Source organism: Electrophorus electricus, chromosome 22 (assembly GCF_013358815.1).
Source record: "Electrophorus electricus isolate fEleEle1 chromosome 22, fEleEle1.pri, whole genome shotgun sequence".
Taxonomy (NCBI): Eukaryota; Metazoa; Chordata; class Actinopteri; order Gymnotiformes; family Gymnotidae; genus Electrophorus; species Electrophorus electricus.
In genome coordinates this window covers 9,810,092-9,828,320 of record NC_049556.1, presented here as the reverse complement: position 1 = coordinate 9,828,320, position 18,229 = coordinate 9,810,092, and the positions used below count along the sequence as shown (strand labels likewise).

Here is an 18,229-nt window from a genome sequence, read left to right as displayed (position 1 = left end):
TACCTCCCTTCAACATTACAGTCCACTAAAACTATCCCAACTGTCCCACGTGAGGGGCAAATATACAGCCTTATCACCTTATCATCACAGTCACCGCCAACTCAGGCTTTATATAACAGCCCCCCATCACACACACACACACACACACACACACACACACACACTCCCCCCACACACACAGTGCTTAAGATGTCTGCCTCTCCTCAGGAACTCTCTGAAAAGTGCGAGAAGGAAGACACGAGACGAAATAACTGACCTTTACGGACAAAGCAGTGGTCTCTTTTTTATACGATTGTGTTTGTACTGAAAATAAAGGAGCAGCCGCATCGACACCAAAACAACACCACCGACGACGGTCACGTTTCTCAGAACACTGCAAGGGGGGAAAAGCTAATCTTTCTGATGTATTTGAATCTTGTTGGGTTTTTTTTGTTTGTTTGTTTGTTTTTTGACTTATTCGGTTTTTCTTCGTGTTTTATGAATAAGCCCATACATATCTCTGAACCTTTTATATATATATATATATATATATATATATATATGTATATATATATATATATATATGTATATCTGTATATATATATATATATATATATGTGTATATATATATATATGTATATATATATATATATATATATATATATATATATATATATATATATATATATATATATATATATATATATATATATATGTATGTATGTATGTATGTGTGTATGTCTTTGTATACGATTTCTCCTATGTATTGTTTGGATAGCTTTCCCGGGGAGTAACGGAGAAACAATCGAATGCGCGTAACTGGCAGACCTCGTGTGAGCGTCGAGCCGGTCGCTCCACCGGGTCCCCGAGCACTTCATCCCAGCCGTGGACGATAATCAGTCCGGCGGTCACGTCCCTGCCTCGACTCTAGTTCATTGGTGTGTTTTCAGGCCCGGCACCGCGGCACTAGGTCCGGCTGTGAAACACACCGTACTTTCCTGTTCTGTGCCAAAGCGTGGAGTCTGCAAAGACGCAAGGGCGCGTCGCGGCTGCTTCCAGGGATCCCGGCTGTGAAGCCAAAACGAAAAGGGAAGTCTCGGTTCCCGCCTTCGGGATCGCACTGATCACGGCCCGCTGATCCCAGCGCTCGGGTGGAGGAGGGCCTCTCGGCTGGCCGCACATGTAGCACTTCAATCGTTGCTGTTGCGCAACTCTGCAGGCGCAGCGCCGACTGCGCACCGATCGCCGGAGCCATGGGGGTTCGGAGAGGCGTTTCGCCGCTCGGCACCTTCGAGTTTAAAACACAAAACAAACAAACAAAAAACGCTTAGCTCGAGTCGGGGGGTTATTTAGTGACTTGCACTCTCACTGATACGCATACACACACAAACGTCACGTATCCACATATCGTTCCCGCAGACGGAAAAACGCCACATCTTGCATGTCGACAAGAGCTTTTTCTCTTTAGACAGAAACCGAACATGGAAACTCAGACTCAGGGCATTTCTGTGAGGACCAAACGCTAGCTGCCTACAGGCACGCAGCAAACAGCAATATTTATGTGTGTGTTGTTTTGAATATGTTTGCTCAGTTTTAATTGTCCCACTTGGACGTGGAGATGTCCACAGAAAAGCCATTGTAAATCTTTTATATGCTCTCTTCGTTATAAAAATGATACGGTCTTTTTTATTATTATTGATCAACTTAACTGCCAGCAGAGAAAAGGGGAAAAGTGGAAAAAAAAACAGAGCATGTAATTCGATGACCGTGTGTAATTAAACATGTTCCAGTTTTTCAGTTATGTAATACAGAAACCAGCTGTGAGTGTTTGGGTGTCTGGGATTGGGTGGCTGTGTTTACTGGCCAGCCCGCGGTTATAGGTCATCAGACGTCGTCGGTGTGCCGCTGTAACGCGCACACACGCACAGTCTTTCATTTTCTCCTCATTTCATCACACACACGTAAACACCTTTACCTGTGCCACATACATTCATCTCTCTCCTGTTCGTACAGACACACACGCACGCACGCGTCGTTGCACCCGGGCAGCACGCTGCTGTGTTGCAAACGGAAAGTTGGTTACGTTGCCTCCTGGCTTTTTTCTTGCCCTCAGTTTGGCTGAGGTTTTCTCAGTTCTCTGTTTGTGTTCAAGCCGTTCTGCTATATATAAAAAAAGCCATATAAACATACAGAGGCACAATAAATGATTTCTTGTGAGATTTCCTGTTATGTTGTACATTTCCTTAATTTATGTAAGGAGTTGGTTGTCAAGCCGTCTTGGTCCAGAGTTCATTCCATTGCATAATAACGTTTTTGTTGTTTCGTTTTTGTTTTCTGCTTTGGAATGGGGTCAACCGCAAAAATAATAACCGGATTATCTTACATCGTCTGGTTTATCGACGTGCTGAACAGACAAATGTTTGAAGTCCAGTCCACTTTCTGTTCTATTCCCCAAGTCATAGATCATGTATGTAAGGGCAGTAGAGTGCTAATTGCCCCGCTCGGCTGAGATAGGAGCAGTAACAACGTTAATTGGTTGCAGAAGACGGAAGATAACCCCAATTACTTTGCGTTAAATTATTATATGTAGATATTTAAATAGGTTAAGATATTTATAGGAGCATGCATCAGTTCTAACAGACACAGAACTTTACATATCCAGCATGATCGTGTTATTACGCATCCTGGGGCGTCATTCAGTCACACTCACATTACAGGCTGATCCTGCACTCGGACCTGAACGCAATCCTACCCAGTAATACTAAAACAAAACTATAAACATTAATCTAAGCAAATTATTCACCAAATTAATGTCAAATAAAATAGATTTGCGATTTAACCTGTGCATAAACATCTGGTCACGTTAACTCAGCTCGCAAACATCCATATCGTTAACATGTAGACTAACCAACGTCCTTATCCCCCTGTTAATAATCACAAGGGCCTATTAGCCAACAAGGGCATGTCACATCAAATTTTGTAACGGAAAGCGTCTTATCTAAAATGTACGATAACCTTTTTTTTTAAACAATTATCCATAAAATAGCTTTTAAAAAGGAGATATGGTGCAAGAATAAATCAGAACGATAGAGGGCGATCGGGTTCCACAGTGAAGAGGCCTCACACGGCAGCTCAGGGGCCCAAACGTAAACCCCCATTGCGCACGGATGCAGAAGGGAGCGGAGCTAATGGCGTGGTTCCAAACTGGGCCATCAATCTTCAAGGGGGTGTGCAGATAAGAAAGTACCGCCGTTATCCGCACACACTCGACATAGTCAATGCGTCGCTCTCGCGCACATGCACGCGGTCATGTCTAATCTCTAAGAAAATATGTCTCCGCGCAAAACGTGGTCCGTTGCTTTATGTGCGTTTTAATGTTTTCGCGTTTCATGTGACGCGCGCAGAGCGCTGTACGATCTGGTTTCTCCGGCCATAGTTCACGTGGTTCACGTGGCTGCAGAAAGCTGCGTCAGCTGCGCCCAAGTGAGGACGCCGTTTTCTGTCCAGGCAAATTTGGGGGGGGGGGGGATATTTGCTGGAGCAAAACTTGGATGTGTGTTACTGTTCTCTCATTAGTATACACGAACAGACCCTCTCCACGCTCAAGGCCTACAATATACAATTATTTTTACTCAGAGATTAAGGGCAGTGATAAAGAGGGATATGGTACTATTAATTAAATGATTGCTATAATTAAACTTCATTAAACCGAAATCAATAAACTAGGGCTCAGATTAAAACAAGGTCCATACATTATGTGTTGTTTTACAAGTAGGCTCTAAATGGCCTCATATATTCAAGCCAATAAGATGTTGCTATGGGAACTCAAGGGGGGTGGGGGGGGTGGAGTTTTTAACGGATTTAAAGAGGCAGTGCATATTTTTTTCCTCCTTGCCTTTCATTACAGAGTTGCGTTTAATGTTGGGTGCGCACTGCAGAGGGTAATGTGAGTGAAATGGAGGGGAAAAGGCGAACCATAAAAAAGGGAAGGAGGCTCCAGTGCTCACACTGCTCCAAAAAACAAGACAGAAAACCTGGGCCCTGGGAGATACTTGGGCCACGATTCAAAAGCCTCAGATGCAATTACTAGGAATGAAAAAAATGGCTACATAAGTATATGTGGTATTATTAAAACTAAACGAACAAACCAAAATTAAAAAGGATTTTAAGAAATGAAAGTCACTGATGTTAAACCGAAGTCCCGAAGGGTGACTAAGCACGATGCCGTTTACTAGTTATCCTTGCTGAGTTGAATCATGTGGAAAGGTCAGTGACTGCTCGTCCAATGAGAAATGACTCAGATTATGCATTCACACACACAGCTGAGTAACATTTTTGGACAGGCCCAAAAAAAAAAAAAAAAAAAAAAAAGGCCAAAAAAGCAGTAGCATGCGGAAATTCCCTGGAAAGAGGCACACCGAGGAAGTGCCAAAGATCCCCCAAAACGTGGAGTGGGCCGTGGCCGCGGAGGGTGCCTCACACCCGAGGGAGGCCTCCGGAGGTAGAGGGTCCGGAAGAGAATATGCGTCAAACCCAGGACGTGCAACCCAGGGTTTGCGTGCTAGGGGAGAACAGAGGACGGGTGCCAGTGGGGAAAAGTGTGTGTGCAGGAGGAGAGGGGGGGAAGGTGGCAGAAAGTCGTAAAAAAATAAATAAATAAATAAATAAAACCCCGGGCGCACTGCTCTGGCCCCTGGCTCTTCATATCTTTTACATTTCTAATTAAAAGAGATAAAGAGAGAGGGAGTCATCAATCCTACAGCGATTTCCCTGTTACGGTTTTAGAGGAGGCCATAAAGCAGGCAGCCCAGCTCCATCGATTTTATAATTAGCCCCCGTCATCCTGCGCAGAGGGAAAATGAGAGAATGCAGAGAAGGGGTAGCACGAGAGAGAACGACTGAAGGGGGGGGGTGTTAAAAAATGGGGTGAAGGTCACAAAAAAAAAGAAAAAAGTTGTTAAAAAGAGGATAAGAGGGCAACAGAGCAGTTCTGTGGGAGGGCGGCGTGTGGGATAGCTCCTATGGTCAATCATTAGCACTCGACACATTGTTTAAAAAAATGTCAAGAGTGCAGTAAAATCGTGTGTAGACCGCAGGCCAAACAGAGCACTGGAGCAACACAAAACAGGCAGGCCAGTCAAACGGGGTGGAAACAATCTGAGCAGTCTCACTTGGTTAAGCTTCTGACAAACATGATAGTGCTTCTGCTTACCATGTCTCTATTAATGGAGGGAAGCACTTAAACATTACATCGTCATTTATAGATCATATATATATATTTTTTTGAAACCTTGTGCACTATATTGTAATTTTTACTACCTATACATCTTTAATTACAGTACTGCAGTTACTCCTGGAACCATCCTCCTCTCTCACACACACACACACGTATGTATGTGTCTGTATATAAAGTTTATTTTGGACTTAAAAATTATTTCAACTTCAAAATGAGCAGACCAAAACGATTATGTGAGCCATATTTTATTACTGAAACCCACCCAAACCCACCCAAACCCTTACAGTATGCCACAGTCTAGAAAACACACACTGAATAAGTAAAGAGAAGATTTATACACACACACAAAAAAAGAAACGTCAGCCAAAAGCAAGATGAATGAAAACATAGCGAGGGTCTTATAGCCATGAGCGAGGGTCTCCCGCAGCTCTTGGAGAGGATCTGGATTATGGATGTCGATCTGGTCCAACAGGGCAAGTGAGCAGAGAAGGTCTCCTGGCGCTGCGCACGAACTAAACCACGGCAGGGGACGGTCACACCCCTGCGGCCATGACGCTGGCCGCGAGGTCAAGTTTTACACGTGTTCAGTGCACGGATTACATGCACTTAACACTGACGCCTGGGCCACATTGAAGAAGGGGCAGTATGGGACCTTGTGCGTGAAAGAACAAGACACCCGTCAAGCCGCGAGGTGCCTTTCTCCGCTCTAATATACGCGTGCCGTTATCCTGCAAGGCAGCGACATAAATGCTCCACCAGAACGTTCACATGTAAGAAGAACAGTAAAGTGAAGAGTAGCGCAGAAAGACCTCACAGTAAAACACAGGACAGTCATTGCACAAATTAAAAAGTGCACATGGATTACGAAATGCTCTGTATGAAAAGGCAAATATACGTCATTTATATTTTAAATCCCAAAGTAAGATCTTAAATGAAACACAGTTAACACCAAGTCAAGCAAGCGGATTTCTAGTACTGCCAGTATTATGAGCAAAACTAAAACCTCCTAAAACATTGCTAAATTATATATTCATTTAAATCTATATATGATTCATTTGTTGCCAAGTCTGTTTAATTCTGCGGGACGGTGAAGTCTGTGAGGGAGAAAGCGGACGTTGTGTGCCATCTCCTGCACAGACTAGCTGCACGAAGGCTACCGGAGGCAAAAGGGAGACACAAAACCCATATGGTGTTTCATTAAATCATAATAGCTATAATCAAATTAAAATGCATGAGATTTCTTTGTGCCCTGGCTAGGCTGCTGTTTGAGGCGCTCGCTCCCAGCTAACAGGCCACACCAGCGGACCGAACATCTCTGAGAATGGGTGTATATTGTAAAAAGAAAGTGAGGACTGCCACATAACCTTATAATCTCGCACATTTCCGTTAGACTGATATAGTTTTATACGTCTAGTGTGAAGCAGGTAAAAGAAAAAAAAATGCAGAAACCTATATACACACACACACATTTACATTTTATTTATATATATATATATATATATATATATATATATATATATATATTTAAATGTAAGTACTTTCTATTTCCGCTCCCCAAAAGAGACTAACAAAACCTTGTCTGAGTGAGGTGCTGAGTGGATTAAAGGCTGGATTACCATAATCTAAAGTGCCACGCCCATCTCTTCATACATCTCTATCCACACGTCAGGAGCAGTCACATCTGCCTTTCACTTAATCTCTAGACATTTATGAAGTTCCCTTTCGGAAAACTCACGATAACAACCTCTTTAGGTGGCCATTTAACCTACTTAACAACACTACAAAAATATGATTCACCTAAGAGTATTAAAGCAAAGAAGAGGCAAACTCCTACATTATCACACTGACATTAATGTCAGTGATGATGTGCTTAATATAACTGCAAGGACTCGAGCTCTTATAAATGTAATGACTAATATAACAATACAAGCCTCGTGTCAGTACTTGAGTAAACAGCTGTAAAGCATAATTTCAAACTAGGCACTAACAATTACACACCTAAATAGACACAAAGACACAGTCACAAAGACGGGCGCACACACACACACACACGCGCTGTTTTTCCAACACACACTCCTCTAGGCTTGTCTTCTGGAGCCATGTGCGAGATGTACTGGTCTAGTTTTTTTGTTTTTGTTTTTTTTTGTGCATACAAACAGTGCATATAAAGTGTGAAGCAAATTGCATATTCAGAAAGCTTGTCAGCTTGTTGAGGGCAAACGTGCTGCTGCACAAAGCCTGGGACCCTCTTCAGCCTGGCACGGCGCCAGCCAGAGCCCTGGCGTCTGCTTCTGCAGTACCCCCTCCTCACCACAGGGGGCTCTCCACCAGGTCGCTAGAGCAGGAGAGAGAGGGAGAGGGCGTGTCAGGGAGTGGCTCTACGCGACACGAACTAAGAAAGAGCCGGGGGATGCCGGAGGAGAACCGGAGAGCAAAGGAGAGAGGAGAGGAAAAGAGAACGAGGGGGAGGAGAGAGAGAGAGAGAGAGAGAGAGAGAGAGAGAGAGAGAAGGAGTCTTAATGATGCTGAAAATTGGGCGGTGAGCGTGGACTAGCCTTGTAGTAAATCACGGCTATAGCTCGCTGTCAACTTATCTGCCCCGTGTCCTCCCATCACGGCACCTCCTCTATCCAACGCTCGCTCCACGTCTCCTCCACTCACTCGCTCTCTCTCTCTCTCTCTCTCTCTCCCCGTCTTCCTCTCTCGACCCAGAGCAGTTTCTCTCTCTCTCTCGCACGCACATACACTCCTCTCCCTCACTAATTTTATGAGGTGGTATTCAAAACTTCCATCTCCACACCATATTCAGCCTGTCACTGTAAATCTTGTCCTGAGTGTGTGTGTGTGTGTGTGTACGGCACCACCGGAGCATTTGAAGAAGAGATATACAGAGGACGCGTGTGTTTGACAGTGACATGGTCACCTGTGTGTTCCGTGTGCACAAATATGACATGAGCAGAAACAGCTATTAGAAAAGGTGACAGCGAAGCTGGGAATGACAGCATGAAAGGTTTTATGCGCTCTGTGTGTGTGTGTGTGTGTGTATACCTGTAAGTAGTATCTCTGTGGTCAGGCAGGAGCAAGGCTGTCTCTTCTCCAGAGCTGTTCCCTTCTGACTGAGGCACCTCATACTCCTCTTCCTGTTAAACACACACGCATACAGATCTTACTTATAAAATGAATATTATCTGAAAACCACATCGAGAAAAAACTAAATAAAGACTGTGGGACTGGCTGCCCTTGGCCTCTCTCACCGACTCTGAGCTGTGAGCCTCGGCACTGGCCTGCCGCGGCGCACAGAAGGGCGCTGGCTGGCTGATCACCACGGTGTGGCCACGTCGGGGCGAGGGAGGGGGCGTGGCCGGCAGCAGCGCGTCAGGCCCGGGCTGCTCGCACAGGCCGTAGTGGCTCAGGGCCCTCGTGGAGCCGCCCTCCCGCAGAGCCTCTGGACTCTCGTCCTCGGAGTCCGATGGCGGGCTGTCTGGCCGACCTGCGCACGACACGCAGAACGGGACGCTGCGTAACACTGCGGGACGGCGGGCGCCGCTACCGGGACGCCGCCCACTTCAATTCTGGTTAGCGCGAACTGCGCAAACATTGCACAAGGTTAGCGCCCGGTGTAAAGCTATACGAAGGCTTTGCCACATGACACCGCAGTCGCGCGGGGGCCCGGCGGAATTGTGGGAGCATGCCTCGAGCATGCACTGGGTAATGTTGCCCCATATGATGCCGGTCAGCATTCTGTAGGACACGGTGTAATATTCTAGTCACTCACTGCTCTGCTGCAAGAGGGTCTCACTCCATTTACAGTCAGTCAGTGCGTCCAGCCTCTGTTCCAGCTGCCGGATGTACTCCATCACCTCCTACACGTGTGTGTGTGTGTGTGTGTGTGTGTGTGTGTGTGTGTGTGTGTGCAAACAATGTCAAAGAGACAGAGTGATCAAGAGCAGTTAACACTTTCTACACTCCAAACTCAGACAGAGCCAGGCTTGCATACTGTGTGGGTTGAGCAGATCTGATGAGTTGAATAGACGGTGTGCTTTGTCTAGACTGTAGGTTGACTGAGTTGGAGGGTTGAATGCACTGTGTGGGAGGAGCAGAACTTATGAGCTGAGCAGACTGGAAAGGAAGGCTGAATTGAGCGAGTGAGCGGCGTGTGTGGGGGGGGGTGAGTGCAGACTGCACGTTGCCTGCTTCTCGCTCTGTAGCTGCTCCTTCTCCTTCTGCGCTACCCTGAGGCTAGCCTTGAGCTCCTGCAGCTCCCGACGAGTCTCACTCAACTGCACCTGCACGCACACACACAGTGCCCAAGGTCACAGAGCCGTCAGATCCGTTTGCCCGGCCCCCACTCTTTGGTTCTCCGGCTCCGCGCTCCTGCTCACTCGGTTACAGTCCTTCTCTCTTCCGAGCTCCACCTCTGCCTTCTCCCTATCCATCCTCTCCTCCTGCAGTAGCTCCTCCTTCTGCAGGATCTCGTCACTCAGCCGGTCCAAGCGCGCCCTGTCCACCTACGCGGAGAGCGCACCGCACTGTCACACCACGGACCTTCACCCCAGACCTCCGCCACTCAAACCTGTCTCCTTTCCCCTTTCTGATGAATTTGTTTTTAAGTGCCGCGTTTTGGTACCAAGTTATGGGTCTCCCCCCCCCCCACGGCCACACCCCTCGGCATGACCCCGCCCCCTGCCCCTCCCCTCAGTCACCTCGGCGTTGTGCTGCAGGCTCTCCCTTTCCTGTGCCCAGGTGGCACGGCCCTCTCGCAGGGCCAGGCTGGCGTCGGCCAGCTGCAGGGTGAGCTGCGCGGCCTGCAGGCGGGCGCGGTGCAGTTCGGCCTGGGTGCTGTCCCGCTGCGCTGCTGCGTCCCGCAGCTCCGCCCGCAGAGTGTCCACGCAGCGCTCGCTGGCCGTCAGGCGCTCCTGCACGCCGCGCAGGTCCGCCAGGGCCGCCTCGCTCGCTGCCTGTGCCACGGGGGAACGCCCGACACACACACACACACACAATTAGTACAGCACAGAGTGTAACCTAAGAGTCTTCATTTAAGCGATACTGGAGATGTGCGTGTTTGTGTGTGTGTGGGGGAGACAGAGAGCGAGAGAGCTTAAGACCTCTTTCCTGTGCGCGTTGTTGAGCTTGTGCGTGAGTGTGGTGATGGTGTCCCGCAGTTGCAGTGCGTGCGTGTCCCTCTGGGCTAGTGAGCTGCGCAGACTCTGGAACTCTGCGGCCAGACTGCGCAGCTCGATCTCGGTGCGCTCCAGCTTCAGCTGAAGGGACACAGCACACGGCACGGTCGCACCCGGCCACGCCACCACCCACCCAATCCCGTTTGACTGTGTTCACCACAGGTACACACACACATGCACCAGGTGTCTGCGTTAGGAGCCTTAACGTTCTGCGTTGTTTACCTTAAGATTCTTGCATTCGTTCTCTTCCTCTTTTTTTTGCGTTGCTACTCTCTTGGCGCGCTCCTTCATCCTGCAGACGACAATCGCAACGATAATCAGAATAACGGGCTGCGGGGCAAGTGCGGGGCCAGGCGCAGGTCGAGAGGCACTGACCTCTCCAGGTCGGCCTCTCGCTCCACGCCTCTCTGCACCAGCACGCGGAGGTCCTCCTCCAGCTGCCCAACCCTCTGCTCGCCGGCAACCTTCTTTTCCAGCAGGGCCTGCTTCTCCTCGCGCAGCGCCTCCGTCAAAGTCTCCATCTCCTGGGGGAGGAGGGGCAGCCGTGAAGATCGTTTTGCCGCCCTCACGTCTACACACCCGCGTTGGGCCGGGCGATATGCCCTCGGCTGCTCGTTTCGGCCACGCGGGCATCACAGGGGTGTGTTCGGATCTGATCCACCATGGCATTCATCCAGCAAGGGCAAAGAAGCTTAATCAAACCAACACAGGCCAATGCTTAACCACACCCCCTCTACGGTTCAGAACTGTTTAAAACACTGCGCAGCATATGGCAACTGCTATATGTACAAGTGTCAGCACAACGCGGGGTAATTTTGGCGATACTGTGCACCGTTGGCAGCGATGCTGTGAAGTTCCAGTACCTCTTCTCTCTTCTTCATCTCCGCCACTTGCTCTCTCGTGTGGCGAAGCTCCGCCTTCAAACAGGAGACCTCCCACTCCAGCTGGCCCCGCCTCCCCTCCCACGCCTTCTGGGCCACGGCAGTGCCCTCCCTCTCTTGCTCCCGCCCGGTCTCGGAAGCTTCCAGAGCCTGGAGCAGCGCCGTCCGCTCCTTCAGACACTCCTGCAGCCGACTCTGAGAAAGACAGACAGGCCGCGACGAGCGCGTATGCAGTTCCACTTTAGAAGCGCTTGCATTTTCAGCAGACGACGGCAAGTCCGTCGCCGCACATGCTAATTTATCAATGCTTTATTGATGCTCAGCTGCTTTCTTAGAAACCGCCATCTTGTACCTACACTCACTGGTGCATTTATGAGGTGCATGTGTGTGCAGAAATACATTTCCAGGCCACTTGGTGGCGTGCACAGTCTGTCAGCAACCCTGCTTCACGTTAATCAACGGTCAGTTTCTGAGCAAGGCCCCACAGCTGTTCTGATTTCGGGGGGGGGGGCTAACCATTTTGTACACGGCGTTAACACTGACATGGTAGTGCGTGTGGGGCTGGCATCTCGCAGGCTTCGCGTGACCCTGACGATGTATGCAGCAACTGTGCAAACCGCCCGGGCCTCTCCACAATGGGGCCTTTTTCCTGGAGCTGCTCCCGACAGTGACGCCGGCCCCCACCGAGCTGCTCGGGTTGCCGCCGTTCCTGCCTGTTAGTCTTTCTCCTCGCGGCTGATACAGGGCCGATTCTGTGGGATCTCTATGCTCAGAGATCACGTTTACTGCTCTACTGCAGCCATGTTCCCACTGCGGACTGGCCGCACACGTGTTTCATTTGTATTTGCATGTGTGCTTGGACTTGATTGGTTTATGTACTTTTCATTAACACTCTCTTAATAGCAAAGAATCCTGACTTGTCTTAATTTGCAGGGTGGGTACCGGCATATTCAAAACCAGTTTCGGTTTGCTACAGGTGCGTTTTTTTGTTGTTGTTGTTGCTGTTTGTTTGTGCATTCTCGCCAACCTCGCTCCAACCAGCGGACAACAGACAACACTAAATTGCACCACAATGCGACTCGTCGGGCCACCGACTTCAGATAACACGCAGCTGCATTTACGCCTCCAGACGACGGCGGGGGGGGCGGGGGGTGGCTGGGGTTGGTGCGCGGACTGCAGCGTCCTCACCTGCAGTAGCTCGGCTCGGGGCACGACTAGCAGCATGCCATCCGCCTCCTCGGTGCCCGGCTCGCCGGGCTCCACCGTCACGAGCTCCTCAAGGGGCTGCGGCGCGCAGAAGCTGAAGGCAGCACTACAGGCACACACCTCGCCCTTACCGTCCACATACACGAACTGGTAGCGCTCAGCACTCGGCCGCGGCAGGTAGCAGGCTGCGACACAGCACAGAGCCAAGGCAAGGGAAGGAGCAAGCAAAGGAAGCACAACAACGAATAACAAATACATTTCCGACTTGTACGCACTGGAAAGATTCGCTTTGCACTAATTACACATCCAACATATTGGCAGCCTGGAACTCGCTCGATAACGTTCCATCATTTTGACTGGGGCAGAGATTTCAGATTCCCTGCACGTCGGCCAATCGTCAGCTGGTGATGAGCTCATCGATGACTTCATCGCTGACTTCATCAAGCCCTGACAGTGACTGAGGGAGCTCCACTGCGTCCTCCACCGCGGCCCCTCACTCAGCCATTGTGTCCCACCTTCATCACTCACCCTCCCTTTCAACAGATCCATTCTGGACTGTGCAAATTAAGATCTTAACTTGGGAAGATATATACACACACACACAATATCTGATCAGGAGGATTATTTCCAGGCTAAACCGTATCTCTGACTGCCACTCTGCTGCCAGTGAAGACAGGCGCAATGACAGGACAATGAGAAGCGCAGTTATCCGTCCTTAACAAAAAGGACTGCGTGGTGTAGACAAAATGGAAGCGCTCAGAGGTCATGAAAAGGGCACCTTGAAAGTGGACGCAGAAGTTCACACTGGTCCCTTCCTTGTAGTTGGACGGCGCCAGAGACCACACAAACGTATGATAGTCCCTGACCGATGACCAGCCCACCTGTGAAAACAAGAACTGCAGAGTACTATACATAGACACACACACACACGCACACACACACACACACACACACACCCTGGCCAAAAGAGTCACACACTAATATTTTGTTGGACCACCTTTATCTTAGATTACGGCACGCATTCACTGTAGCGTCGTTTCCACAAGTCTCTGCCATGTCACAACATTTATTTATTTATTTCTGAGTTGCATTAATTTTTCCACTCAAGATCTTGTATTGATTTGAGATTTGGACCACTGCACAAAGTCTACTCCAGCACATCCCAAAGATTCTCAATGGGGTTCAGGTCTGGACTCTACGGTGGTCAATCCATGAAATGGATTGTATGAAAATGATGCCTCATGCTCCCTGAACCACTCTTTCACAATTTGAGCCCGATGAATCCTGGCATTATCATCTCGGAATATGCCCGTGCCATCATGAAAAGTCCATTGATGGAATAACCTGGTGATTCAGTATATTCAGGTAGTCAGCTGACCTCATTCTTTGGGCACATAACGTTGCTGAACCTAGACCTGACCAACTGCAGCAACCCCAGATCATAGCACTGCCCTCACAGGCTTGTACGGTAGGCACTAGACATGATGGGTGCATCACTTCAGCCACCCCTCCTTACCCTGATGCGCCCATCACTCTGGAACAGGGGAAATCTGGACTCATCAGACCACATGACCTTCTTCCATTGCTCCAGAGTCCAATCTTGCTCCAATTGCTCCCTAGCAAATTGAAGCTGTTTTTGCCGGTTAGCCTCACAGACAAGTGGTTTTCTTAAGGCTACACAGCTGTTTAGTCCCAATCCCTTGAGTTCCCTTTACATTGTGTGTGTGGAAATGCTCTTACATTCACTATTAAATATATCCCTGAGTGCTACTGTTGTTTTTCTACGATTTGATTTCACCACAAGTTTAAGTGATCGCTGAACATAATCATTCAAGATTTTTTTCTGACCACATTCCTTCCTCGAAGATGATGTTTCCCCACTGCCCTTCCACTTTTTAATAATGCATTGGACAGTTCTTAACCCGATTTTAGTAGTTTCAGCAATCTCCTTAGATGTTTTCTCTGCTTGATGCATGCCAATAATTTGACCCTTCTGAAACAGAGTAACATCTTTTCCACACCCACAGGATGTGTCTTTCAAAATGGTGGTTTAACAAATGAGAAGCTACTCACTGCATCAGTTAGGGTTAAATAACTTGTTGGCAGCTGAAACATAATCACCCATGCAGTAATTATCCAATGGGAGGCTCTTACCTATTTGCTTAGTTAAATCCAGGTGGTAACCTTTTTTTTTTTTTGTATGTTTTTTGTATGTTGTATGTAGTGTATGTTTATATATATATATATATATATATATATATATATATATTATACTTCCAAAGTCCCCACCTTAAACAGGCCGATCCAGTCATTGCTGGACCAGCTGTGCTCAGAATTGATGCTGTAGTGACATTCCACTCTGCTCTGAGGGAAATAGCTACTGCCCACGTTCAGAAACTTCACCTTCCACACCTCCATGGCTGAACCAGCCACCAGCACCTGTGGCACAGACGGTCCACCTGTAAACACAGACCGCATCAAAACGTCTGGTAATGACATGTTTCGGCACAGCCTGGTTTCTGTAGTGACAGAAAATCGGCGCACTACCCGTTTGCCCCACTCTCACGGAGGGAGCCGAACAGTTTCTAACGAAGTGAAAGAAAACAACAACGTAAAGGGCGGTTATGTGAGAGGAGCAGAATCACAACGTGCCCGAGTAGGAATGCGGCGCGCAAACCTGTCGGACAGACAACGCAGCATAATGTTGGCGTGGATCTCTAGGTTGAGGAGAAGGTGAGAGAGTTGGCGTAACCTGTTATGATCTAAGCCACATACATCTCTTCAGACTATCCACGCCATTCTCTGACAGAGTGTAGGCCGCGTAGTTTGAACCCAAACGCGATGAAGAACGCTTTTGTGGGCGGTGAAAAACAACAGGTGCGGGACGGACAGTAACACAGTTCAACACTGTATATTGGATTACCGGCAGAGAGGGAACTCTCTCGTATTAATGGGTTACCAGTCCTGTACAGCTAAATAGCTCGTGATAATGCCTTTGGAATCCTGAATAAAAATACGAATATCATTATTTGGGATTCTGTAATTAACGTTACCACGACAGTGTTTACATTAAAACTGAACGAGAACCAGAAGTGCAACCTAGTTGGCGTTGTTCTAATCACTGTGGCGACAAAGTGCACAATTGCATAATAGGGTTGGCAGTGGTAGATGCCAGGCCCAAAAGTCAAATAGCCGCAGGAATGTACATGCATCCAGGCCATTTGTCAACACATTGACACAACGGCTTGCAATATGTGTTATTAAAACCTTTAGAATTAATTCATAATAGTCATAATAATTCATAAGATAGCTATCTCGCTAGCTCTACACATCTAGCTAACGAGCTCACGGCGATTCTTCTGGCGACAGGCTTTTAATCTGCGTGCTAACATACCTAGTTTATATTTCAGACTATGTGCAGACAGCTACGCGACTCTTTTAATCTAAAACAACTCACCTGGTTAAGATTAGTTGAAGAAAGCAAATTTCTTTCAAACGATCAGAGATTGGGTGGGAATAAATGAGCCAAAAAGCCAACTGTAATTTGATCAAAATCTTAATTCGACAGGAGCCTTTAACAACAATAACAAAAACAGAAGCATGGGTGTTTGGATCATCCCGTTGAATTATGGGAAGTGTCGTACTCATTCATGCAGTGAGAAGACAGAGTTTCTTGCAAAAGACTACATTCCCCATAGGGAAGGACAAACCCCGTACGCAGTAAACCAACGTCAAACGTCATGCGCAGTAACAGCGGATACGATTGTGATTGGCGCGTAACCCCGAAGCAACCACAAGGCTCCTTTTCATTGGCCAAATCGTAATTTCAATCAAAGTTCGTCCAATTAAACGCCAGCTAAATAACGCGTCATTTCAACACGTGACGATTGCGAGCCTCAAAGAATAGTATTTCAGGTGGAGTCAAATAGAGCTTTAATTAAAAAAAGAAAAACTTAAGCAACACCGGAGCCTCTTTTTTTTTTTTTTAAATTAACATCATGTATTAAAACTGAACGGTATTCTTTGTGCGTTTGAAATACTAACCCAGATAAATAGACACGTATTGCTCTGGTCGCTTTGAAGCGCTACGGTGTATTTTTGCTGACCGCCTGGAAACCTGAAACTGGAATGCGCAGAAGAAGGAGATCTGTTACACTCCATCCCTGTTTGTCTTTGCCAGCTAGGTGGAGTTAAAATTAGTCTTCCCGTTATCTTCCCGTTTTTCCTAACGGGGAGTAAGTACTGTCCGGCGATTTGCCCTGAAACCGCTGGGCTAAAGGGGCACTGCAGGTGTGTAAATTAATTTAAAAATAACTTTGAACGCTAGATGGCAGTGCATATTAACTAAAACTTAACGACGAACAACGCCTTATATGAATGCGGAGGTGGGGAGTGTGATCATCAGACTAAGTTTCAGTTTTAGTAGCTATATAATAATGTAGCCTATTTCTCAGTATAGGCTACATATGACTACTCATTAATTAAACCTATTACGATTATATCGGCCATTTATTAAACCTATTCATGTTCTCTGACAAGACATTAATTAACTCTATTTTTGTTTAATTGAACTCGTTAACTGCCCCATTGTTAGGTTTTGGCTTTTGTAAAATGAATACCGTATGATTCGGGGTTTTTTAAATGTATTGAAATGTTTAAAAGTGTATTTGAAAACATTCCAAGCCGTAATTGTATAATGGGGTGTTTATAGGCTACATGAGAAGTAAAACGAATACTTCGGGTTGCTGTAAAATACTACTCAACCATATTATTCTTCATATTCGTGGAGCGAGTGAATGGATGAACGGTTATACTGAAAGGAGGAAACTTGTTGAATTGGCACAATTTGCACTGACATCTTCCGTTATTAGGAGGTCATAAGTCAAAGTGATATATAGACTAATTAAAGTATAAGTGTAGATTTGACACTCATCCACCTAGTGAAAATATTATTGTTTACTTTTTTTTAGACATAAATAGCATACTGTGAAATACTGTTCGCTCTGCACAAAGGTTGTATTTCCTCTAAAATTCACAATTATATATCATAATGCCCTGAGTCTTCCTGATGTTTTACCACTAGCTAAACACCAACATCCTGCCTGTGCAATGGGTCAGAAGTGACCGTACCAAGCACAGCAGTGCACAGCACAGTGGCCACTGCGGACAAGATGGCCGCCCTGCCAGTCTCTAATTGTATGCAGGCAGTAAACGAGGCAGCCCAGTAAAGGTGCTGAGATTGTTTTAACAGAGAGAGCATGGGCTGTGCATGGTGGAAGGTTCTGGAAGGTTAAGGGCAGTGGGGGATGGGCCCCGGGGTTGATTGATGGCGGGTAGATGAAGCATTCTCGACCTTGCCGGATGACGAACCTCCCTCAGGCCCATGGTTCTCAGGGGAACACTCATGGTCGTGTTCTCTGCCTGCCTGTCATTGCCTGGTGACTATATTTATTTATTTTTATTTATATGTTTTATTTTATTTTATTTTTAGTGTGTGTGTGTGTGTGTGGCGGGGGTGGGGTGCGCTTGGGGGTGGTGGAAGTTCAATAAGGGGAAGTGGCAGCAGTATTTGGATTGGCATGCCATTGTGGCACATAATTACATAGTTGGCTCACAGTGGCCAATGTTGAATTTTTATGGTTTTTTTTGTTTTTTTTGTTTGGGTGGGGAGGGGGTGAGAGTTGGACTGCTTCATAACTCCAAAGACAGTGACGACTATGCTGTTGTTGCTATAGTCTTCTATGATC

The 18,229-nt window shown here is 47.2% G+C and overlaps 1 protein-coding gene across 2 annotated transcripts; it reads right to left on the bottom strand.

Moving 5' to 3' along the window:
• Nucleotides 1-6,485: 6,485 nt before the first annotated feature.
• Nucleotides 6,486-16,116, bottom strand: calcoco1a (calcium binding and coiled-coil domain 1a). Of its 2 annotated transcripts, XM_035521362.1 has the most exons (15): nucleotides 15,940-16,116; nucleotides 14,772-14,941; nucleotides 13,261-13,363; nucleotides 12,465-12,667; nucleotides 11,259-11,471; nucleotides 10,771-10,919; nucleotides 10,618-10,687; nucleotides 10,321-10,476; nucleotides 9,919-10,173; nucleotides 9,598-9,723; nucleotides 9,406-9,501; nucleotides 8,991-9,078; nucleotides 8,470-8,705; nucleotides 8,264-8,355; nucleotides 6,486-7,550 (listed from the first exon to the last, which is right to left on the bottom strand). In XM_035521362.1, exons 2-15 carry the CDS (start codon nucleotides 14,898-14,900, stop codon nucleotides 7,523-7,525), a joined length of 1,944 nt encoding a protein of 647 aa, XP_035377255.1. In that variant the 5' UTR covers nucleotides 14,901-14,941; nucleotides 15,940-16,116; the 3' UTR covers nucleotides 6,486-7,522. The 2 variants fall into 2 exon arrangements, with proteins under 2 accessions (XP_035377255.1, XP_035377256.1); XM_035521363.1 differs by lacking the exon at nucleotides 9,598-9,723.
• Between the last annotated feature and the right edge of the window lie 2,113 nt (nucleotides 16,117-18,229).

Excerpts from the sequence above, each read along its gene's own strand:
- calcoco1a (XM_035521362.1), bottom strand. The coding sequence starts at position 14,900 with ATGGAGGTGTGGAAGGTGAAGTTTCTGAACGTGGGCAGTAGCTATTTC. Across the intron at positions 10,477-10,617 it reads ACGAATGCAAGAATCTTAAG|CTGAAGCTGGAGCGCACCGA; the intron begins GTAAACAACGCA and ends GTGTCCCTTCAG. Across the intron at positions 10,174-10,320 it reads ACAACGCGCACAGGAAAGAG|GCAGCGAGCGAGGCGGCCCT; the intron begins GTCTTAAGCTCT and ends CCCGTGGCACAG.